Source organism: Erpetoichthys calabaricus, chromosome 4 (genome assembly GCF_900747795.2).
Source record: "Erpetoichthys calabaricus chromosome 4, fErpCal1.3, whole genome shotgun sequence".
Taxonomy (NCBI): Eukaryota; Metazoa; Chordata; class Cladistia; order Polypteriformes; family Polypteridae; genus Erpetoichthys; species Erpetoichthys calabaricus.
The window spans coordinates 235134015-235160016 of NC_041397.2; the positions used below are offsets into that span (position 1 = coordinate 235134015).

The window sequence follows — 26002 nt, forward strand, 5'->3', positions numbered from 1 at the left end:
TAAGAAGGGGGACCGGAGGGTGTGTTCCAACTACAGAGGGATCACATTCCTCAGCCTCCCTGGAAAAGTCTATTCGGGGGTTCTGGAGAGGAGGGTCCGTCAGATAGTCGAACCTCAGATTCAGGAGGAACAGTGTGGTTTTCGTCCTGGTCGCGGAACAGTGGACCAGCTCTACACCCTTAGCAGAGTCCTGGAGGGTGCATGGGAGTTTGCCCAACCAGTCTACATGTGTTTTGTGGACTTGGAAAAGGCGTTTGACTGTGTCCCTCGGGGAATCCTGTGGGGGGGGGGGTGCTCCGGGAGTATGGAGTACCGGACCCCCTGATAAGGGCTGCTCAGTCCCTGTACAACCGGTGTTAGAGCTTTGTCCGCATTGCCGGCAGTAAGTCGAACCCGTTTTCAGTGAGAGTTGGACTCCGCCAGGGCTGCCCTTTGTCATCGATTCTGTTCATAACTTTTATGGATCCAAGACCATGGTCCTCAGCCAGAAAAGGGTGGAGTGCCCTCTCAGGGTTGGGAGCGAGATCCTGCATCAAGTGGAGGAGTTCAAGTATCTCGGGGTCTTGTTCATGAGTGAGGGAAGAATGGAGCGGGCAGGCAGATTGGGGGGGGCATCCACAGTGATGCGGGCTCTGCATCGGTCTGTCGTGATGAAAAAGGAGCTGAGCCGTAAGGCAAAGCTCTCAATTTACCGGTCGATCTATGTTCCTACCCTCACCTATGGTCATGAGCTATGGGTAGTGACCGAAAGAACGAGATCGCGAATACAAGCGGCTGAAATGAGTTTCCTCCGCAGGGTGTCTGGGCTCTCCCTTAAAGATAGGGTGAGAAGTTCAGTCATCCGGGAGGGGCTCAGAGTAGAGCCGCTGCTCCTCTGCATCGAGAGGAGTCAGATGAGGTGGCTCGGGCATCTGATCAGGATGCCTTCTGGACGCCTCCCTGGTGAGGTGTTCCGGGCACGTCCAACCAGGAGGAGGCCCCGGGGAAGACCCAGGACACGCTGGAGGGACTATGTCTCCCGGCTGGCCTGGGAACTCCTTGGGATTCTCCCGGAAGAGCTACAGTGGTGTGAAAAACTATTTGCCCCCTTCCTGATTTCTTATTCTTTTGCATGTTTGTCACACAAAATGTTTCTGATCATCAAACACATTTAACCATTAGTCAAATATAACACAAGTAAACACAAAATGCAGTTTGTAAATGGTGTATTTTATTATTTAGGGAGAAAAAAAAATCCAAACCTACATGGCCCTGTGTGAAAAAGTAATTGCCCCCTGAACCTAATAACTGGTTGGGCCACCCTTAGCAGCAATAACTGCAATCAAGCGTTTGCGATAACTTGCAATGAGTCTTTTACAGCGGTCTGGAGGAATTTTGGCCCACTCATCTTTGCAAAATTGTTGTAATTCAGCTTTATTTGAGGGTTTTCTAGCATGAACCGCCTTTTTAAGGTCATGCCATAGCATCTCAATTGGATTCAGGTCAGGACTTTGACTAGGCCACTCCAAAGTCTTCATTTTGTTTTTCTTCAGCCATTCAGAGGTGGATTTGCTGGTGTGTTTTGGGTCATTGTCCTGTTGCAGCACCCAAGATCGCTTCAGCTTGAGTTGACGAACAGATGGCCGGACATTCTCCTTCAGGATTTTTTGGTAGACAGTAGAATTCATGGTTCCATCTATCACAGCAAGCCTTCCAGGTCCTGAAGCAGCAAAACAACCCCAGACCATCACACTACCACCACCATATTTTACTGTTGGTATGATGTTCTTTTTCTGAAATGCTGTGTTCCTTTTACGCCAGATGTAACGGGACATTTGCCTTCCAAAAAGTTCAACTTTTGACTCATCAGTCTACAAGGTATTTTCCCAAAAGTTTTGGCAATCATTGAGATGTTTCTTAGCAAAATTGAGACGAGCCCTAATGTTCTTTTTGCTTAACAGTGGTTTGCGTCTTGGAAATCTGCCATGCAGGCCGTTTTTGCCCAGTCTCTTTCTTATGGTGGAGTCGTGAACACTGACCTTAATTGAGGCAAGTGAGGCCTGCAGTTCTTTAGTTCTTTGTCCTGGGGTCTTTTGTGACCTCTCGGATGAGTCGTCTCTGCGCTCTTGGGGTAATTTTGGTCGGCCGGCTACTCCTGGGAAGGTTCACCACTGTTCCATGTTTTTGCCATTTGTGGATAATGGCTCTCACTGTGGTTCGCTGGAGTCCCAAAGCTTTAGAAATGGCTTTATAACCTTTACCAGACTGATAGATCTCAATTACTTCTGTTCTCATTTGTTCCTGAATTTCTTTGGATCTTGGCATGATGTCTAGCTTTTGAGGTGCTTTTGGTCTACTTCTCTGTGTCAGGCAGCTCCTATTTAAGTGATTTCTTGATTGAAACAGGTGTGGCAGTAATCAGGCCTGGGGGTGGCTACGGAAATTGAACTCAGGTGTGATACACCGCAGTTAGGTTATTTTTTAACAAGGGGGCAATTACTTTTTCACACACGGCCATGTAGGTTTGGATTTTTTTTCTCCCTAAATAATAAACACCATCATTTAAAAACTGCATTTTGTGTTTACTTGTGTTATATTTGACTAATGGTTAAATGTGTTTGATGATCAGTAACATTTTGTGTGACAAACATGCAAAAGAATAAGAAATCAGGAAGGGGGCAAATAGTTTTTCACACCACTGTAGAAGAAGTGGCCGGGGAGAGGGAAGTCTGGGTATCACTGCTCAAGCTGCTTCCCCCACGACCCGACCTCGGATAAGCGGAAGAAGATGGATGAATGGATGGATGGATGGATGGATAGATGGATGGATGAATATACAGTAGATCTCTTTGGTTATTCAATGGGTTTCTTTCAGCTGTACTTATGGGCCATTAGTATGACATTTTACTTGACTTCACCCCCTGTTTATTGCATTTCTTTACTTCTATTTATTTACACTCTGCCTACTCAGTGCAAAATCTAATTGCTGGACATAACAGTTTGTCAGTGTTTTGTTTAGTAAAGACAAAAGGAGAGAAAAGCAAAGAAATTTAAAAAAAGTTTATTTGTGGTTAGGATTAACAAAAAAGAGACTGATTTTATTTTATAATAAACCAGGACAAGAGGCATCAGGCATTCAATTACATGAGTGTATAACAATATGGCATCACTGATGTCAGATGTAAGAGCACATGCTCATAAGATGCAACAATTCAGGATGTGTAAGAGCCATTTTCCTAGTTATATAAGATTCATAAATATTTTACTAGATGACAATACATAATCTATGGGAGGTTCATAAGACCCCCATAAGTAGAATTGTATTGGTATATTCTTGCCATTTCTAACAGCTTTGAGTAAACATTATGCTTCAGTTAGTGACAGCCTTGCCATGTGTAAGGTGTAGAGGCATACGGTTTTAAACTGTGACCATGCGTAGGCACGTACTCGTGCTAACGGGGCTACAGGCCAATTGAGTGTGTGAAGTAACTTGTGCTTATTTAAGCGCAAAACCATACGTTTAAAGCGTACAGAAGAAGAAGCTAAGCATCTTTAAGTATAGAAAGAAGAAGTAAAGAACTTTTAAGTACAGAAATATCTAAAGTTTCTCAAGAAAAGCTAAGTTTAGAGAAGATGCATTTTTCCTTTTTTGCCTTTTATTCTACATGTGTAACTATTTTTTCTTTTATTCTTGTGTGGATTATTTACTTTTAACTTTCACTAAATATTTTTAAAACTAACTTTTGGACTGAGAGATTTCTTTCGACGCGCGTTTTACCCATGCTTGATCTCGTCTTATGCTTCGGCGGCTACACTAAAGTTTAAAACTTGCCTAGGATTGAAACCTACCTAAGATTGAAAGCTTGAAAATTGCCTTGGATTATAAAAGGAAAGTAACCTGCATGTTCTACACCTGAAATTGGACTGCGATGAAAGAAAGCAACGACAACTTGAAAAAACTCGACAGGTACATTTAATCTTTGTCTTTGATCTGAGTAGGACATATTTGAGAATTGCTAGTGCTCCTCGCGAGACTGTATAAATTAAAAAGGAGTTGTAAAAGGAGCCTTGTGGGATCATCATGGCATCTGAATCCGGAAGCCAGTATAAATATCATACACCAAACGAACATCTGAGTGGTGTGAGTGGAAGTCGAGACGAATATGACGTCACAAAGGACCATCTCCATGACGACAGAAAGCCGTTCAATTCAGTGACAACTAAACTTCAATCAGAAATGGATTACAAATACAATTATATCGTCTGATGAAGAACATAAAGGATGTACAACAAAACAAATTTAACTATGACAAAGTAGACATAATTATCAATAATCAGTTCCTCAATGTGAAAATGGAATATAAAAGGTTAAGCAACAAACTTTTATCCTTCCAGAGTAACGAAGATACATGGAAAATGTTACAAAAGGATTTTGATGCTAAAATGGGGACTTTTGATATATTTATAGGATGTACAATGAGTTGGATTATGGAAGTATTCCAAAATAAAATCCTCAACCAACAACCTGATTTTTCTGCTAACCAATTCAGGGATTACAGAATGAAAGATGACATTTCTCCTACAGTTTCTGCAAAAACTAAAAGTCGTACATGTACAGTGAATACTTCAGTCAAAGACTCCCAAACCTCTGCAAAAATTAAAGTCGTACAAGTACGGCGGCTACTTCAAGTAGTGCCATCAGATCATAAGAGGCAGCACATGCTGTGCTGTTAGCTAAAGCAGAGAACGAAAGAAGGCTACAGGCTCTAAATTTTGCGGAAACACAGCTAAGAGCCAAAAGAAAGACTGAGGAAGCACAATGAGAGGCTGAAAAAGCACAGCGAGAAGTTGCAAATACAGTTGAAAGCCAAAAGAGAACTTGAAGAAATACAGTTCAAAGCTAAAAGAGATCAATTGGCGTTGGAAACAGCTACCACAGAATTTGATGCAAAACTGAGAGCTCTTAAAAGACGCAATCAAAGCTCCGATAAACCAAATTCTTATAATGTGCCTCCGAAACCAGATGTGAGAAATAAAAAGCCACAAGATGCAAGTATTTGTGGCTTTCCACGTAACAATGAAAGTAAAAACAATCCTCAGCAACTGCTTTATGATCAACAAAATAAAGCACCAAAATCTCTTCGATAACCACATTATGAACAGCGCTACGATCAACAGAAAGAACAACAGTATGAGACTCAAGTGCTCTTTGTGCCATACAGAAAGATTCCAATATTCCAATATTTGACTGTGATCCCTTGAAATATGTGGACTTTATAAGAGCATTTGACCGATATATCGATGAAGTAATATGGAATCTGTGAGACGTTTTGGCACTGTTTACTAAAGGTTCACCTCACGAGATTGTTAAAAACTGTAAATACTTGTCACCGTTAGAAGGTTATCAAAAGTCTTTATGGAAACCAGCTATGGAAAGGAGAAGGTCTGAGCGATTATGCGAACCTTCTTAGCGGATGTATGAACATTATGCCCAACATACAAAGTGGACATCAATTTGAAAGTAATGATAACCTTCGTACTATAGTCTCTGAACTTCTTCAAGACCCAAAAGCACCGTTGCAATGCAAAGTTCAGAGTATTGAAAGTACAGAGAGTAGGCGAGCGAGCCACTCTCGCTGATCCAGTGAACTTTCTGGACGAACAGACAACGTCAGCTTTGAACCCTGTGTGCGGCTCAATTCTACAAAGCCATACCTTCGAGAAGGAAAAGGAAAAGACTGATCAAGAGGAATATCCTTTAAAAGGCTTCCTGAGAGAAAGCAGTTTTGCTACAAACTTTTCTGCTGCTGACGAAAAAAGGGATACAGACACCTCGTCGGAGACGGCTGGACGTATAAGCGGTAAGCACTGTCTTTTTTGCAATGAAAAGCACGATCTTGGCGAATGCAGTGCAATTCAGACACTAACTTATGAAAGTAAAATTGACTTTTTGAAATCTAAAGGCTTATGCTTTAAGTGCCTTAAACAAGAACATCTTAGCAAAGACTGTGAAGAAAAGATTAAATGCCAAATGTGCACTCAGTCACATCCAGTAATTCTGCATATGAATAAGGAAAAAGGCACTGATGATAAAGCCACACCTTCTAAAGAGGAGAACGCTAAGTCGGAAGAGAAGAACGTTTCTTCTGCCTATATTTCTGTTGAACCATTACAGACTTGTACTGATAACGGGGCCGGTAAAGAATGTGTCTTAGCTGTGACTCCAGTTAAAGTTAAGTCTGAAACGAGTGAAAAATGTGTAGAAACATATGCTCTAAAAGACTCTGGCAGCTCTGCTACATTCTGCACAGAAAGTTTGCAAGAGCAGTTAAATCTTTCTGGAAGAAAGTCTCACATCTACATCAGTACTGTAGAAAGAGACAAAGTAAATAGACAGAAATTAGTAAAGTGTACAGTCTTAATGGAATTACAAGTCTGGGGGATAGAAGAAAACACATTTTTTGATGTACCAGAAGTGTATACACTGAACTCTATACCAGTGAAAAGGGAGAACATCCCTAAAGAAAAAGATGTCAAGAAACTGTCTTATCTAAAAGACGTGCATCTACCCCAGACAAATGCTGACCAAAGCAATAATATTGTAATTGCAATTCTATTATTAATATTGTTGTTGTTAAGTACAAATGCCCGCAAAGTCATGGAGCCATGGCAAATCATACACAGTGAAGATGAAAGACTTTATGCTGTAAAAACATTCCGTGGGTGGATTGTTAATGGATTGATAAAGGACTCAGACAAAGAAAGACTGCAAAGTTATTCAGTCAATCATGTGACAGTAATGGAGATAGAACAAATGTTACTCCAGCAATACAATACAGACTTTCCAGAACACAGCTGTGAGGAAATGTCACAGGAGGACATTGAAATCTTGTGCATAGTTTCAGATTCCACCAGGCTAGTGGATGGACACTATTGCATTAACCTGCCTTTTAAAGATGAAACTCTTAAAGTGCCAGACAATCATTGCATTGCAGAACAACGCGCTATTGGACTTAAAAGGAAACTTAACAAAGTATCCAACATTCCATGAGAATTATAAAATTTTCATGAAAGACATTTTAGATGAAGGATATGCCATCAAGGTACCCACTGAACAGAGGACCCTAGAAAAAGAGAGGGTGTGGTACATACCCCCCCACGGAGTATATCATCCAAAGAAAAATAAAATCAGTGGTTTTTGACTGTATAGCCACTTACCAAGTCTTTTCCCTAAATTAACAGTTACTGAAAGAACCTAATTTAACTAATACACTCATTGGAGTTCTTACAAGATTCAGAGAAGAACCAATTGGTCTCATGGCAGACATTAAATCAATGTTCTATCAAGTGAAAGTTCCAGAAAAAGACATGGATCTTCATTTTCTGTGGTGGCCTGAAGGTAATCTAAACAATGAACATGAGGAATACAAAATGACAGTGTATCTTTTTGGTGCAACTTCATCACAGAGTTGTGCTTCTTATGCCTTAATAAGAATAGCAGAGGATGCAAGAGGCACAGCTCCAGAGGAAGCAGTTAACACTGTTAAATAATTTCTGTGTTGATGACTGTTTAAAGTCAGACGCTACAGAAGAACAAGCCATAAAATTGTCCAAACATCTTCAAACCCTGTGCTTAAAGGGAGGATTTTATCTTACAAAATGGATAAGTAATAATAGAGCACTCTTGTCGTCTATCTATATTACTAAACAACAGTTTAATTTATGCACAGATGGCGGACACACCGAGGCGCATGCACACAGCGACTCAGCGCCCCAGAGTCAGTAGGTGGCGCCCAGACAACACAACCTGTAAACTAAACTTGCTCTAATCCACTGTGCCAGCAGTCAGTGTGGCATATTTGGATCACATGACGGTAATTCAGTATTAAAAGTAAGTTGAATTATGATTCCTAATAGTAAACGACGTCTACCTAACAACACAGCCACAGAACAACAAAGACGAGACCGCATGGATGAAAACAATAAACGGAGGCTCCTACAACGCGCTTCAAAAACACCAGACGCAAAGAAGTCACGGCTCCACAATGAAAGAGCTCAACTAACAGAAATACAAAAACGAGCCCGTATGGATAGACACAATGAACGAAGGCGCCCACAATGTGCTTCTGCAACAGCAGAGGCAAAGGAGTCACAGCTCCAAAAAGAAAGAGTTCAACTATTAGTAATACAAAAACGAGCTCGTATGGCTACGACCTGTAAACTAAGCCTGAGGTACAGCGTGTACAAACCCAGCGGCTTCCCAGAGTCAGTAGGTGGTGCCCAAACCACACAACCTGTAAACTACACTTGCTCTAATCCACTGTGCCAGCAGTCAGTGTGGCATATTTGATTCACATGACGGTAATTCAGTATTAAAAATAAGTTGAAGTATGATTCCTAACAGTAAACGACGTCTACCTAACGACACAGCCACAGAACAACAAAGACGAGACTGCATAGATAAAAACAATACACGCAGGCTCCTACAACGCACTTCAAAAACACCAGACGCAAAGAAGTCACGGCTCCACAATGAAAGAGCTCAACTAACAGAAATACAAAAACGAGCCCGTATGGATAGACACAATGAACGAAGGCGCCCACAATGTGCTTCTGCAACAGCAGAGGCAAAGGAGTCACAGCTCCAAAAAGAAAGAGCTCAACGATTAGTAATACAAAATCGAGCCCGTATGGCTACGACCTGTAAACTAAGCCTGAGGTACAGCGTGCACGCCAGGTTGTACAGTATATATGCACAGATGCCAGAGGCAACAGGCAAGTCGTTCACACTACCACCGCTGCGAAAAGTGAGACTGCATGGATAAAAACAATACACGAAGGCGCCTACAACGCGCTTCTGAAACACGCCTCATGACTAGCAGAATCGTACGTCAACGTCGCCGCCATACTGTGAGTGGCACTGCTGTGGAGTGAAGTGGACGCACCCACCCTCCATGATATTTCATCCCTCCAAATATCGGAGGGAACAGAAAGTGATTACCATTCTTGGATTTGCGATTCTTTCAAGAATCACGGGGTTACTGGTTCCTGAAGAAGACAGAGCAATAGATCAAAAAGACTTAGACTTAAGTCATGATTTGCTACCAGTTGAAAGAGCTTTGGGCGTTCAATGGTGTACACAAACTGACAGTTTCAAGTTTCAGGTAAAGCTTGAAGATAAGCCTGCTACCAGATGTGATATTCTGTCAGTGGTCAGTTCAATATATGACCCACTTGGATTTTTAGCACCAGTCATACTGCCTGCTAAGCTTATTCTAAGAGAACCGTGTAAAGAAAAATATGCTTGGGATCAAGAAGTGGAAGTTAAGTACATCCGGCAACGGAAAAAATGGATGGACAACTTACAACTACTTGTGGATTACAATGTAGACAGGTGCATTAAATAATGACCGCACAAATGCATCATTTTGGAGATGCTTCAGAAAACGGGTATGGCACTGTTTCCTACCTCCTTCTGACTAACAGAGAAAATAAGAGACATTGCTCATTTTTAATAGGGAAATCAAGAGTGGCACCACTAAAACCTGTCACTATACCAAGGTTAGAACTTACAGCAGCAGTGGTTGCAGTTAAAATGGACAAAATGTTAAAACAAGAACTACAGATTCCCCTGCAAGAATCAGTCTTTTGGACTGACAGCACCACCATACTAAGGTACATTGCAAATTAAAGTGCACGCTACAAAACTTTTGTTGCCAACAGAATCGCAGTGATAAGAAAGCACACACAACCCTCGCAATGGAGGTATGTTGCATCTTCACAAAATCCTGCAGACCAGGCATCAAGAGGATTAACAATAGAAAGCTTCACCAAAAGTAAGACTTGGATACAAAGCTCAGACGTCTTGCTACAGCCAGATCATGAATGGCCTAAGAGACCGGATGAAGTGGACCTGTCTACTAACGACGATCTTCGGAAATCAAAAGATGTGTAGTAAATTTTGCAAGTGTAGAAGAAAAAATCAAACCAGTAAAAAGACTTGTGGAGTACTACTCAAAATGGTTCAATTTAAAGAAAGCAATAGCTTGGTTCCTTAAGTTCAAAGAAGTGCTACTGCGTCTGAAAGGAGAGAGGAAGGCAATTCAATATTCAGTCAGTCAATCTGGACACAGCCCTGAGAAACAAAAGACACTAATCTCAGAAAATATGAAGGAATACAAACCAACAATGAGGCTGAAGCCACTGTCTCTAGATGACTTGTCTACAGCAGAAGACGCACTTATTCGCCTCAGTCACCTACAAGCTTACCCAAAGAAGGTTAAAGCCTTGCACAAAAATCAGCTTGTAAAGAAAGATAAAATCAACAAACTGGACCCAGTCCTGGAAGAAGGAATATTGAGAGTTGGAGGAAGACTCAACAAATCTGCTATGCCAGAAGAGGCAAAACACCCTGCAATCATTCAGAAGAATTCACATATTGCTACTGTCATTATGCAACAAGTTCATAAAGAAATTGGACATTGTGGGCGTAATTACAAGACGCTACACCCTGTAACTCCTGGGTAAAGGGTCAAATCATTAAGACAATGCCAGATGCAAAAGGGGCAGTCAGAAGAGTTTGTGTGCAGACCAAGACCAGCACACTGGACAGACCTGTGAACAAACTGGGCCTGCTCCAGGAAGCAGCAAATGATTGAAATGATTATTTTTTTCTTTTTGCATGCTTAATTTTAAGATTCTTAAGCTTAGTGGTTGTGTTTTTATAGGAGAATTTAAGTTTTAAGTTTCTTAAGTTTGGTTTAAGTTCAGTAAAGTAGTAAAGGCTCTTATTAAGTAATGTTAAAGTAATTGATTTCTGCTCTAGCATAAACAATTAGGGGCCGGATGTGTAAGAGCCATTTTCCTAGTTATATAAGATTCATAAATATTTTACTAGATGACAATGCATAATCTATGAGAGGTTCCTAAAACCCCCATAAGTAGAATTGTATTGGTATATTCTTGCCATTTCTAACAGCTTTGAGTAAACATTATTCCTCAGTTAGTGACAGCCTTGCCATGTGTAAGGTGTAGAGGCATACACTTTTAAACCATGACCGTGCCTGGGCACGTGCTCGTGCTAACGGGGCTACAGGCCGATTGAGTGTGTGAAGTAACTTGCGCTTATGTACGTTTAAAGTGTACAGAAGAAGAAGCTAAGAGTCTTTAAGAATAGAAAGAAGAAGTAAAGAACTTTTAAGTACAGAAATAACTAAACTTTCTCATAAAAGCTAAGTTTAGAGAAGATACATTTTTCCTTTTTTTTGCCTTTTATTCTATGTGGTGTAACTATTTTTTCTTTTATTCTTGTGTGGATTATTTGCTTTTAACTTTCACTAAACATTTTTTAAATGAACTTTTGAACTGAGAGATTTCTTTTGACATGCGTTTTACCCATGCTTGATTTTGCCTTATGCTTCGGCGGCTACAAGGATTGCAGCACACTCTGATCAAGTCAATGTGCTGATACAAATATTGAATCAAACAACAGAAACAAACTCCCCAAACCTGTAGAATTAAAAAAGATTCCACATAAACTTGAAATTGACCTGGAGGCAAAATACTCTAATTTTTTTAAAATGTAATTTCATTACTTGCAACTGAATGAATTCATTCAGTTGTGAACTGAATGTCTCACAATTGTGAATGTCCGCTGTTTACTCCCGCTCCTTTCTTCAACTCCAGGTGGTAGGATTGGTGTCATTTAGTACCATTTCTTCAGCCACTTCTTCCGAAGTCGTATTTCTAACTGTAACCTCTGGTTTCCTCTTAATGTTATAAATGTCCCAGGTCTCAGGCAGTAGTCCTCGATTGAAGAGAAAGGAAGACAAATGTGACACAGCCACAATAATCCCAAGGGACAGCACCATGGACAGAGTTTTGTATGGGAAGACCTGCACATAAACCCCATTGACAACTTTGCAGCCCGGATACTTTATAAAGGGAGGGATGTGGAGTGCTGACAGCCCTGCTCCCAGTGTCAGGACCACTTCCACCAGAATGCCCACAATAACTCCATAGCTGTTTGATGATGGAACAAAGAGGACGCAAACCAGTGGAGCGAAATTAACAGCAAATGAAATCTCTACACTCAGGAGCCAGAGACCATAAATTGAAGATGCTGCCATTCCTAAGCCCATGCCAGTGACTCCAAAGATAAGGATTGTAATTCGGATCACCCACATTACCTCTATGTCTGATGCCTGGAAGGTAAAAAAGTAAACGTGAATTAAAAAAAAATGTCAAATTAAATTGATCTGTGTAGCTTTTTATCAGACTGGATGTTTTGGTGTGGAGGTTTTCAAATGACATTTATCTGAGGAAGGGGTTCCACTTATTAGTCTGAAGACCGAAATGAGAAAATCAACAAAATACTGGGACCCAAGAAAATTATTACTACCATGACAGCAGAGCCATATATAATGTAGACAGATAACAATGGCCATATAGTAAAAGCAGTGAACATTTTTCTTTACATTCAAGCATATTTCTCACCAATTATTAAAAGACAAAAATCTAAAGCAGACTTATTGACATTGAAAACAATAATGATCATTCAAAACAGAATAGATTGCTGGTGTATATCACTGCTAATGTAAATGCGTTATGTAAATTTAAAAAAAATGAGAAAATAAAATTATTTTGTTGAAAGGGGGAGGGGCAAATATATGATTTTTTTCAAAAGATAGTGTGATTGGTCACTTAATTTAGTCACATGACTCATGGCAGTAAATAAGTAATAAAAGAAGTCAAAATATAATTAATCAATGTATTTATTAGCCTGGCTTTAAAATGAGTTCAACCTTTCTTCTAAATAAGCTTGCAAACTTTTGAGCATATTCTGGTTTTCATGAAACAATTCAATCAACTGAGTAAAGAAGTGGAGTCGCATTGCTAAAGTATTACTAATTTACTAATAAATTGTTATATTTACTATTTACTAGTTTACTAATTCTTTATTTGTATTTTATATGGGTGATGGGATAAATCTTGATGAAGAATTTAGTGGACAGTCTAGCCTGAAAATAGTCAATGCTACCAACTGCAGAAGGCTCCCCTCTACTGCCTGTCTCACCCTTTTGATATTCTCTTCTGTTTTTACAGTTTTCAGTGGTCCAACAAACACATCATTCTTGCTATTCGTAAGTTGAAATTTATCAAACCTCTTTAGAATGGTGTTATGAGAAAGAATTCATCCTTGTTGAAGCAATTTAAAATTAATATGAAATCTTTGCACATCTGTCACATATATGGATTCAATGTACTGTATGCCATAATGGCAAAAACATGATGAGGCCCCTACAATTTGACTGTGGCCACTAAAACTAAATTTAGCATATTACCCTGATACAGCACTCTATATACCCACACCCTATTGGCTCATCCCCAACAACTCCCCAAAAATCATCACACCTTTCTGCAGGGCCCTTTATTATCATTTTGACAAACTAGCGATACGGTCCTTTCACCTCACCAGCTTGTTTGTGTCGTTCCCTCCTCTCTCTCCCTTTCTTATACATTCCTTTGGTCGTAAGACATGTTAGTTTGATTGTAAAACAGTTTGAGTGAGGGGTGGTGGTGTCATGGGGAATATTTATTGGAATATGGAATATTTATTGCATTTTTGTGCCATAGAACTAATAGCTCTCTGTGATGCATCCAGCGGTGTTGTTTATTGTAAACATTATTAAAATAAATTGTATACCAAATAGATGGCGCTATATCACTCGCCACAGAATTCACACATGCTTAGATGAAATCGGGTAGTTTCACTACACAGTCACGTGGAGAAACATCACAAACTTGTCTGGGGCCCAATATACTGTAGATTGCAACCCATGGTTTAAGAAACACTGATCTAATGCATATTTCTTTTGCTTTGCAAATAGCAATTCTGTCAAGTAGTCTTACCTACCTTACCTGCCTACCTTTATTAATGAGGTTGCTGGACATGAAATGATTCAAAACGTTAGGGGAGAAATGTTATGTGCTCTGTGGAGCCATTTTTTTACTATACAGTAATCCCTCGCTATATCGCGCTTCGCCTTTCGCGGCTTCACTCCATCGCGGATTTTATATGTAAGCATATTTAAATATATATCGCGGATTTTTCACTGCTTCGCGGGTTTCTGCGGACAATGGGTCTTTTAATTTCTGGTACATGCTTCCTCAGTTGGTTTGCCCAGTTGATTTCATACAAGGGGCGCTATTGGCAGATGGCTGAGAAGCTACCCAGCTTACATTTCTCTTTCTCTTGCGCTGACTTTCTCTGATCCTGACGTAGGGGGATTGAGCAGGGGGGCTGTTCGCACACCTAGATGATACGGACGCTAGTCTAAAAATGCTGAAAGATTATCTTCACGTTGCTATCTTTTGTGCAGCTGCTTCCTGAAACGACATGCTGCACCGTGCTTCGCATACTTAAAAGCTCGAAGGGCACATATTGATTTTTGTTTGTCTCTCTCTCTCTCTCTGTGCTCCTGATGGAGGGGGTGTGAGCTGCCGCCTTCAACAGCTTTGTGCCGCGGTGCTTCGCATACTTAAAAGCCAAACAGCCCTATTGATTTTCCTCTGCCTTTATGACAGTCTCTGCTCCTGACTCCTTTGAAGAGGAAGATATGTTTGCATTCTTTTAATTGTGAGACGGAACTGTCATCTCTGTCTTGTCATGGAGCACAGTTTAAACTTTTGAAAAAGAGACAAATGTTTGTTTGCAGTGTTTGAATAACGTTCCTGTCTCTCTACAACCTCCTATGTTTCTGCGCAAATCTGTGACCCAAGCATGACAATATAAAAATAACCATATAAACATATGGTTTCTACTTCGCGGATTTTCTTATTTCGCGGGTGGCTCTGGAACGCAACCCCCGCGATGGAGGAGGGATTACTGTACTGGCACTGGAATCTGCATAGAGCATGTACAGCAAGGTGTCCACTGTGCTGTATTAAATGAAATGAGTGTGTTTATATATTTGTATTACAAAAAATACAATTTTGGGCTGCAAATGTAAACATGCTATATGGATCTTATTTTAAATGAGGGAAAATCCTGATTCCTTTGCGGGACCATTTTTTTTTTATATTACTTGTAACACTCTGACTTACGGTCCTTGAAGAAAAGTAGTGAATGCACCTCTTATGAAAAGCAACACCCCAGGTCACTCCACAGGGGTTACTGCAATGTCATTTACTGCCATCCAATGTTGCTGCAGTTTTTTTCCTGCTAACATACCACATATTCGACAGACTTTTTCTGTTGTGCTTGGAGTGTATGACTGGTGCTTGCGATGAAAATGATCAGTCGACCTCTGAAGTGTGCTTCATTGTCTTCAGAGCTTACCACACTTCTTTTCCTGTCAGCAACACCACATGGGTTTCCTGCCAACCATGACATGTGTCTCATGGCAAGCAGTGATATGGACGCACACTGTGACTGATAGGAAAGCCACAGTGCTACACATTGATTCTGACCTAAAAAAGCACAGCGGTGTTCACTGCTGAGCAACATGGGCACCTTGGGTTCCTGACAGGAAAAGACGCATGGTGAACTCTGTTGACAGCGAAGCACATTACACAGGCCAACTGATTCTTTACATTGCAAGCACCAGCCGTTGCCTGCTTTGAGAAAGACGTGGAGCCCAGCTTTGTGCCCGAGGTGCCCTGCACATCCAATTCATGGGTAGTTGTACAAGTGTCGCAAGTGTTCTCATCCTTTTAGATCTGAGTGCAGCATTTGATACCATTGACCACAATATTCTTAAAAATTGCCTTGGATGGATGGGTCTCTCTGGCATTGTCTTAAAATTGGTTTGAGTCCTACCTGGCAGGTAGAAAATTCTTTGTTAGTTGTGGTAATTATACTTCAAACACACATGATATTCTTATGGTGTTCCACAAGGATCTATCATGGGTCCACTGCTCTTTTCGATTTACATGCTTCCATTAGGTCAGATTATCTCGGGGTATAACATATGCTACCACAGCTATATTGATGACACACAGCTGTATTTTTCAATAGCGCCTGATGACCCTGACTCTCTTGATTCACTGACACAATGTCTTATTTGTGTTTCTGAATGGATGAATAGTAATTTTCTCAGACTAAATAAGTATAAAACATAAATTTTAGTGATTGGCAAAAATGGATATAATGAGGGTATTAGAAATAAACTCAATCCATTAGGAATTAAAGTCAAGACAGAGGTAAAGAATTTAGGGGTAGCTATTGACTCTGACCTGAATTTCAAATCACATATTAATCAGATTACTAGGACAGCATTTTTTCACTTAATAAATATAACAAAAGTTAGACCCCCTCATAACATTGCAAGATGCTGAGAAATTAATCCACGCTCTTGATTTCTGTCGGCTAGATTACTGTAACGCACTCCTCTCAGGACTACGCAAAAAAGACATCAATCGATTGCAATGAGTGCAGAATGCAGCATCTAGAATGTTAACCAGGAAAAGAGAATCTGAACACATTTCTCCAGTTTTGATGTCACTACACTGATTACCTGTGTCATTTAGAATTGACTTTAAAATACTGCTTATGGTTTACAAAGCCTTAAATAATCTCCCTCCATCTTATATTTCGGAATGTCTTACACCTTACACCTCAAATTGAAACCTTAGATCTTCAGATGAGTGTCTGCTTATAATTCCAAACTAAGCTAAACTTAAAAGAAGTGGTGAGGCGGCCATCTGCTGTTATGCACCTAAAATCTGGAAATAGCTTACCAATAGAAATTCGCCAGGCTAATTTGGTGGCACACTTTAAAAAACTGCTAAAAACTCATTATTTTAATTTGGCGTTCTCATAGCTTTATTTTAGTTTAATCCTGATATTCTGTATATGCATTTAGCAATCATTTTTATCATGGCTCCACAATCCGTACTAACCTCTACTTTCTCTGCTGTTCTTTTTCCGGATTTCTGTGGTGGCGATCGGACCTTACTTTTATTCTATGTTAATTAGTATTGCCTAATTTTATTTTTTATATTTTGTCTTTTTTCTCTTTCTTCATCCTGTAAAGCACTTTGAGCTACATCATTTGTATGAAAATGTGTTATATCTATAATAATAAAAGGCAAAGCCCTCACTGACTGACTGGCTCACTCACTCACTGACTCACTCATCACTAATTCTCCAACTTCCCGTGTAGGTGGAAGGCTGAAATTTGGCAGGCTCATTCCTTACAGCTTACTTACAAAAGTTAGGCAGGTTTCATTTCGAAATTCAAAGCGTAATGGTCATAACTGGAACATATTTTTTGTCCATACACTGTAATGGAGGAGGCGGAGTCACGTATCGCGTCATCACGCCTCCTACGTAATCACGTGAACTAAAAACAAGGAAGACATTTACAGCACGAGTCACACGCGGGAACGAAGGTAAATGACGTTAATTTTTGACTGTCTTTTAATACTGTGTAAGCATACATATTAACACATGTGCAATTAAACGTGTGCATTTACGGGGTGATTTCTCAGGCTTAAAAGCTCACCTTTTATCAAACGCGGGAAGAAAGGTAACTGACGTTGTTCACTGTCTTTTAATACTGTGTAACCATACATATTAACACATGTCCAATTAAACGTGTGCATTTACGGGGTGATTTCTCAGGCTTAAAAGCTCGCCTTTTACTAAAAAGGTAAATGCAAAACTATTTTCAATCAGTTTATTGAAACGCTCCCGTTAAGGATTGCAATAACATATTCGCGAGATAAAAGAACGAAGTAGGGGGAAATGGAGGAACAGCCGCAAACAGCGAAGAGCAAAAAATTAATTAAACAATTGAGAACGGAGCGAGTTAAGCATACAAGCATGTTCATAAGGGAAACAAAGCACGGTGTAAAACGTAAGTTTAAATTAAGTTTATAGAAACGCTCCCGCTGTGGATTGCAATAACATATTCGCGAGATAAAAGTTTAATGAGAAGACACGAGGTATAAACGAACCACACGCCGTGGCGCAACGTTAGGGGCAACAGTTTCAACCATTCTATGATCTGCTTCTCGCAACTGAAAGACGGCACATGGCGGATGTTAGCCGACTTGCTGACCGCAACGTTAGGGGCTTCAACTATGGCGCTGACGCCACATCTCAGTGCCAACACTTTGCAGACTGTACTTAAAAGACACGCCCTCCTCACTGGACAGTTAAAAACACCAATCAAACTAACGATGACATCAAGTATTACCCAATCAAAAGTAGGAAAGGAGGCATCTTCATAAAATGCGTGTGGGATGATTTGCATGAGACGCTGCTTTAAAAAAAAAATGATAAAAAAAATACGGGATAAATCCCGTCCAGTATTGATTCAAAACGGGACGCGCAATTTCATTCTCAAACGCGGCACGATTCCGTATTTTAAAGGACGGGTGGCAACCCTACAGTGCCAGGTAACCACCCATACAATCAGATTGTGATTCAGACTAGGAATGCAATGAATGTAATTACCCCGATCTACATACAAGGCGAAAGTCTTGCAACATTCAAAGATGATGGTTTGGGATAAGTACACCATACAACATAAAAGAGCTTATGAAGCCTTGAACCGAAAAAAGCAAGATCTCAGAGATCGTAAAAAAAAAAATAGGAGGTAATGTCGTTTTACTCGCTGTAGATTTTACTCAAACATTACCAGTTATTCCACGAGGGAGACCAGCAGATGAACTCAACGCGTGTTTAAAATCCATGCTTCTCCCACGCTCGGTTATATGTCGCGTGTTCTCGGGTAGGTGCACCAAAAAATGTATACATTTAAGCATGTAATGGGCAAACAAAAAATGAGGTATACCCGAAGGCACTGCAGTAGTACTTAATGTAACTTTACTTCTTAAATGTTAATGTTTTACTGTTTAATAATTTATACGCTTCTTATATGTTGTTCAAATTCTTTTATCAAAATACCACTGACAGCGCAATGCACGATAACATGGAGTGAATACACCATACGCATCCGCCCACGGCTGCCCTGCTGTGCGCAGATAGGAGTTGATTCTACAATAAAATAAAATAAAGATAAAAAGAGTAAAACAATCATCACCCATAAAGCGTGTGTGTGTGTATATATGTGTATATATATATGTTGATATGTGGATGTGTATATGTATATGTATATATATATATATATGTAGATATGTATATATATGTGTATATGTATATGTATATATATGTTTATATGTGTGTGTGTGTATTTTATATATATAAAACACAGCAACACTCATAACAATGACAACACAATTACATTGACAATCATGTTACGTTATTTTTAAAATGTTTCCTTTTTTTTTCATAACCTCTTTAACACACTACTTCTCAGCTGCGAAGCGCGGGTATTTTGCTAGTATATAAATAAATATTGTTGTTGTTGTATAACGGCATAAGCTGCTGACAGAGACCAAGACTTATGTCTGAGGCCCAGGGGATCATGAGTTTGTGCGACAGACAACCATTAGCATTTTATATATATATGGATAAGGCCATTGCAAGGTGTAATTAATGTCAGCAGCTCTTTAAAACACAATATTAAAGGTGCTATATAAGGCACTCACCTTCACCTTGACGATGAACAGTGAAATGAGAGTAAAGTGGATTAATTACTAGGAAAATGATTTCATAAAAGAAAGAAATCTGATCATTTGACTGACTGAAACTAAAGCAATTCAAAAACATCCCATACTGGACAACTAATGAACAGACAATTGAACAGAAAATTTGCAACTCATGTAAAGTCTAATTTTATCATCTAAAGGTTGTCATTTGCCATGCAAAAACCCTCGTAACCCAGGCTTTTGAAGCTTGATCTTGGTCTCAATCGACTGCTTATGTCATGACAGATGCCATGCGCCACATAAATTGGATGTCTGACTCCGTGAAATTTGGCTTAGAGTCCTTCTCACAACCACCAAAGATGAGGAAGCTTGCATCCCCTATCAGGAAGTGCACGGCCATGCACAAACAGAAAGGGGGTGTTGGCATGCAGTGTGCATTGTTGACATGGACCAAACCCCAGTGACATTGGGAGGAAAACCAAGGAAGTACATCCACAAACAGCTCCAATTGTGAAAGAAACTGATACACACACCAATGACACACAGGTCAACAGAAGGACACAAAATGAGTGTGGAACTAACCCTGACAATTTCCTCTGTAACCTCTGTTCAAAAAGCTAAGTCATACATATTATTTGGCCAAGAAAACAACACCTTCCATGGCCTTACCGCACCCTCGGCCCAAGCTGGAATCGTTTCACTGACAATGCATGACAAACAATAACACGGCAAGACACTGCCATATACAGTATACCAAACCACAAGATCAGTCTTAACTTCCTTAAGACCTGCATGAATAAACAATTTCAAACACATTACATACATAGCTGACATCCAAAACAGTGCCTACACCTTTAAAACAGTTGAGGACAAAAAAAAGCCCATACCACACACACACGTCTGACACCTAAACATAGTTGTTCAGATGAAACACTTAAACAAACACTTCCATGGCCTACAAATATAGACATCTCAAGCAGGTCCTCCAACTTCCAGGGAAAACTAGAAGGTTGGTGGCAGGATTGGCACTCAAGTGACTGTAAAAACCTCACACTGTTCCATTGCAACTAGTATGGTGCTGAGGTGTCACCATTGCACAGCTGCACTCAGGTTCTAATTTAGGATCCTGAGGTGGTTTGTCGTGCGGTGGGTACTGTATCACTGCATGCTCCCAACTTCTCCTCATTTCCTTACAAAGAACAGGATTTCATTAAAGCACACAGCCCTTACACCTAACCACACAATGTGGAACTGGGGGGAGCCAACCGAACCTGCCATAGTTTTAGCCTGTACTAAGTAATTCCAGCAAAACTGAGTCAACAGGAAAACTTACAATTTTCCTTAGTGAAAACAATCCCTAAACTATGCCATTTCTCAATCAGTCCAATTTACGCTATAGATAACATAATCTTTAAGACTCCTCCCTTATGCTCATCTCATCTCCAACCTTGTGGCAGTAATGACATAAAGAAAACAACTGCCATCACACTCTGCGACACAAATGATTTGATCAACAGGGACACAGTTTTAATGGCAGCACCTACAGAAGCGTCATGTCATCATAGATAGCAGCTTCTATATTTTTTCTTTCCTCAACTGGGAGGACCGCCAATTACAATGACAAGAGGTACAAACCAGATTGTGATGCCCCTGCCACAAGAAAATAGTCTGGCAGCCAGCCTGGTGAGCATTCCTGCCGAACTGGCAGCAACAGACGTTTTATGTTGATTGCTGTGTGGAAAAGTTGCTTTGTGTGCTTCTCAGAAAACTGTGTTTTATTGAAAAAATATTCAGCCTTCAAAGAGTTAAAAATGTGAAACAGACCAATGGAAGATACCACTTTTCGTTGAGTAAAAGTATTTACTGACTTTTATTTTTTATTTGGTGGGTAGACATTTATTCAAACCCACTATAATATAACTCAGTTCTAATTTTTCGCTTTTATGCCTGCTGTTTTGCCAATTTTTTGTTTTTGATGAATTGACTTTAAATCACCTTTATAACATTGCCAAATACTACAATTGGTGATGTCCTGAACTGCCACTTTACACAGGACTAAAGCCGTTACAGCCATGGTACTTCAGGATTTTGGGGTAACGTTTTATTAGATTCTTCCATTGCTTCATCTTTGTCTTTTCCATGCCCTATTCTATCTTTTCAATAAAAAGTTTCTTTCGTTTTCTACATTATGCCACCTCGGAGTACATTTTCCATTCCCTTATATTTCAGGATGACACAAACACATATGCAACATCAACAACTCCTTATCTTTGTTATGCGTGGGAGCCTCTATTGTTACCCTCTCATGACATGGTGCTTACATATTCAAATTTATTTTTCAACTTTATCATTACAGTGTGATGTGGGTACTTGAGTGGATAAAAAAAAAAATTTTATGTTCATTATAGGAATTATTGCAATTCTCAGTTTTGTCTAATCAAGTTTATAATCTTCCTCTGTTCTTGGTGCTCTTCTTCAGCTACACTTGGGGCACACATGGTAATCCGTCCAGACTCTGACCTTTCATTTCCTTTTCTAATGTGGAACTATCATCCAATATGGATGAAAAGTGGGAGTGTTGAAGTATTCAAGTATTAACCTTAATTTAGGTATAAATCAGTATAACTTCTGTGGTGGGTTGGCACCCTGCCCAGGATTGTTTCCTGCCTTGTGCCCTGTGTTGGCTGGGATTGGCTCCAGCAGACCCCCGTGACCCTGTGTTCGGATTCAGCGGGTTAGAAAATGGATGGATGGCTGGATCAGTATAACTTTTAAACTGTTAATCCTGTATATCTTGTACTTGTTATTAGCTGATTCTGTAATAGCAGTCACAGCATTGATCTTTGGGATAGCAATTGATAAAGAACTGAACAAACCAGCAATAGTAGAAAGGGGACTTTAGCAGAATTTTGCAGATGTGGTGAAAGCTGCTTGCTTGACGTGTAATCATGCAACTGGGGCATCACATGAGCATATAAAAGGAATGGTGCAAGGTCAGACGTACATTGGCAAATGCTGTTCTGCCCACTGTGTCTCTAATTCTGCATCTAGAATTATAAATAACTCCTTGATTCTCTAGACTCTCTAGATTCATTATCCAACCCACTATATCCTAACACAGAGTCACGTGGGTCTGCTGGAGCCAATCCCAGCCAACACAGGGCACAAGGCAGGAACAAATCCTTGGCAGGACACCAGCCCACCACAGACTCCTTGATTCTGTGAGTTAAATTACTAAGCCTGTTGTTTTTCGTCCACAGTGGACTACACTCCTTTCAATTCCCTTTTATTTGAGGACCAGAAGCCTGCATGTTCCACCAGTGTAGAATATTACAGTGATTGGATGTTTTACCTTTTTCCTGAGTATTTTTTTGTAGATGTTGCATGTAAAAATGGAACTGGAAGACAACAGAGCAGAGTCCACAGAGGACATCACTGCAGCAGATACCGCTCCGATGCCAATGATGGATACATAAGTGGGGCAGAGGTGCTCCAGCATGATGGGCATGATGTTCCCTGGTTCTCCCCTGTCCAGTGGTGTGGGAAGTCCATAACTGGTCATATTCCAGTCTGCATAAAGGAATGACAAGCAGTGTTAGTTACTGTGTGACAGTTACCACTAATGGGTAATCACTCAAATCTCAAGTTATGGCTTAAAAATCAAAGGAACTGTGAGGAAGACAGTGCATCTATCTGTAATGAAATTCTACAAATCTAAAACTTGTTAAAAAGTTATTACATGTTCAACAGTTTGTACATAAATTGATTATGAAAGTTGTATATACAGTGAAGTTTGTCAGGCCTGGCATAGGGTGGCTATGTCATTGGATCTGGAATTTTTTTACATGAATTATTAGATAATCTGCAAAGAAATGTAAATGGATTAGAATGTTTATGAAGTTTTCTTTGTGCTCTTTGTAACTGGAGTCTTTCTGAATATGATACAGCTGAAGGAGAGATAGTTACTGACTTTAGTGATACTGTTCTATTTGAAAGCTATGCTATATCAAATGCATTTTGGTCTTGCCCCATGAAATACTGTACATTATGAGATGCACCAAATGAACTATCAGGAAAATATGGAAAAATGGCTACTAGAAAAACTTGGAAAACCATTAATTCTGTGCATCAAAAAAATCTATCTATCTATCTATCTATCTATCTATCTATCTATCTATCTATCTATCTATCTATCTATCTATCTATCTATCTATCTATCTATCTATCTATCTATCTATCTATACATACATATATATATATATATATACATACATATATATATATATATATATATATATATATATATATATATATACATACATATATATATACATATATATATATTGTGAGATATGGCCGGCCATTCATCCCGGCCAATACCTCCAGGCCGCTAGATGGAGCCCTCCCTGTAGCATGGGAGTGCCCCAAAGACCAGCAGAGAATCATGGACAATGGAGTTTTTATTCCCAACCCTGCTGGACACCATGGAGGCCCACCAGGCTACGCTGCAGGGAGGCCCAAGGACTTGTATGCGCCCTATAACCCGGAAGTGCGTCATGATCATATGACCGGAGGGAACGACGTGCTTCCAGGTTGAAGAAAAGGACTTTTAATCTGACCCGGAAGTCATAGGGACTCATGGACTGCTGGACTGGAGCCACTTCCGGGTCGGGGAGTATAAAAGGACTATGGGAAAGCCCAGACATTGAGCTGAGCTGGGTGGAAGGGTGGCAATGCGTCTGGGAGAGGATGATTGGTTTGATTATTGATTATTGGAGTGTTTATAGTATTGTATGTGTAGTGTGGAGTGGAGGGTGCTTTGTGCACAGTATTATTATAAAATAAATAATAATTGGAGTTTTACCTGGTGTTTGGAGTGGTACCTGAGGGTTCAAGGGAGCTCTAGGGCCCCCTACTGTTATATATATATATATATATATATATATATATATATATATATATATATATATATATATATAGGTTTTACCAATTGTAACATGATGCATTTTGTCTCAGTGGGGAGCAAGCTGTTCTTCTTTGTCATGTGACTTGAGCTGTTCGCTTTATAACACCACTTAGAAAAGATTCATTTTTGATTTTGATTTTGAATCATCACTGACTGACCTAGCAGGTTGGCCTAGCTGGACTTTGAATGTGATTCTAGGGTTCTTATCTAGAAAAAGGCATCTTCCACCATGGATACCACCTCTGGTATCTGACTTGAGGTGAAAAGAATTGCCGTATAGACAGAGAACATTTGTGAGGCTCCAGAAGTGGTAAATACTCTATAAATTAAGACACAATGTAAACAGAAACTTGCTTGTTGATGCTGCCATTGCTCCAATCAGCAGAGATGGGATTCCCAAGAAGAAGCAAAACCCGCCCGACAGGAAGCATGTTATCTGTGCCACCTTACTGCTGGCTGAGGCCAGGACTCTCTGGTAGAAAGTCTGAAAACAAACCATAGCGAAACTCTGAAAAGCAAATTGAAAACGTGTGCATTAATGAAACTGTTATACATGTGAAAATGGTAGTTGTCAGCTTTTGTGATAAATCACTTAGTAATCTGAATGTCATGTTCTGACTGTGAGAGGTCAGACGAAAGCCTCATGAGTTGGTCTTTATTCTGTCAATTAAAGGGCAGCAGAATTTATGAGAGTACACAAAATAAAAGTGCTTTAAAACTGCAATATCAGTTTAAAGTGGCTCTAGAAGTGCATAGCCTCCTTTTCACATTTTATTGGACTATGGTATATTATCTTAATACATTGTCTTAGGATTATTCTTTACATTAATCAGCATTAAAGGACTATGACATCAACATCAATAGAAAATCCAAATATTTTCAGTTCATTTTAAATGAAAAAAGAGTAAGTAAGAAGTATATACAGAAAATAAGTCCTTCATTCTGTTAAAAAATGATACATGTTCATAAAGTAGAGCAAAATGTTTACTTGTGTGTACAAATCAACACACAACATGTTGCCACACTCAGGTGGTGTGATCTAAAGGTGGAAACTTCTGTCTACCTTACCTCAACCTGTCTTCCTTATCTAAAATAACTACGTTACCATTGATAAAATATTTAAAACAAATAAGCAAATCACAGGAAATTGACATTTCTGAGCAGAAACATGTGAAAAAAAAGAATTAAAGTTATATATATTAAAGTAAATAACTTGTTCATTCAGTACAAACTCTAAAATCTATACAGTATATGAAAACTAAAATTTACACATCTTTCTAGAGTATTAAAAAAGATGAAAATGGCCAATACCACAGGCACATTATAATAATCTCCAGTGTAACTGAATGTATTTATAAGTAAAATAATTGTATGGAGCAACAAAACTAAGCAAATAAATAAATACTCTAATAAATAAAAGTGCTGTGAATTGTCACAAGAAATAACTAATAACACAAAATATGAATATAGATAAATAAATGTGTCACAAAATATATA

The 26002-nt window shown here is 39.5% G+C and overlaps 1 protein-coding gene across 1 annotated transcript in view; it reads right to left on the reverse strand.

Annotated features, from left to right (window-relative positions):
* Positions 1-11598: 11598 nt before the first annotated feature.
* Positions 11599-26002, reverse strand: part of LOC114651223 (high-affinity choline transporter 1-like) — a 43759-nt gene continuing 29355 nt past the window's right edge. Inside the window, exons 6-8 of the mRNA XM_051927067.1 lie at positions 24860-25013; positions 22892-23109; positions 11599-12182 (exon numbers count right to left, since the gene is read on the reverse strand). Coding sequence (XP_051783027.1) covers positions 11655-12182; positions 22892-23109; positions 24860-25013 — 900 coding nt within the window. The 3' untranslated portion in view covers positions 11599-11654. The remainder of the gene's footprint in view (positions 12183-22891; positions 23110-24859; positions 25014-26002) is intronic.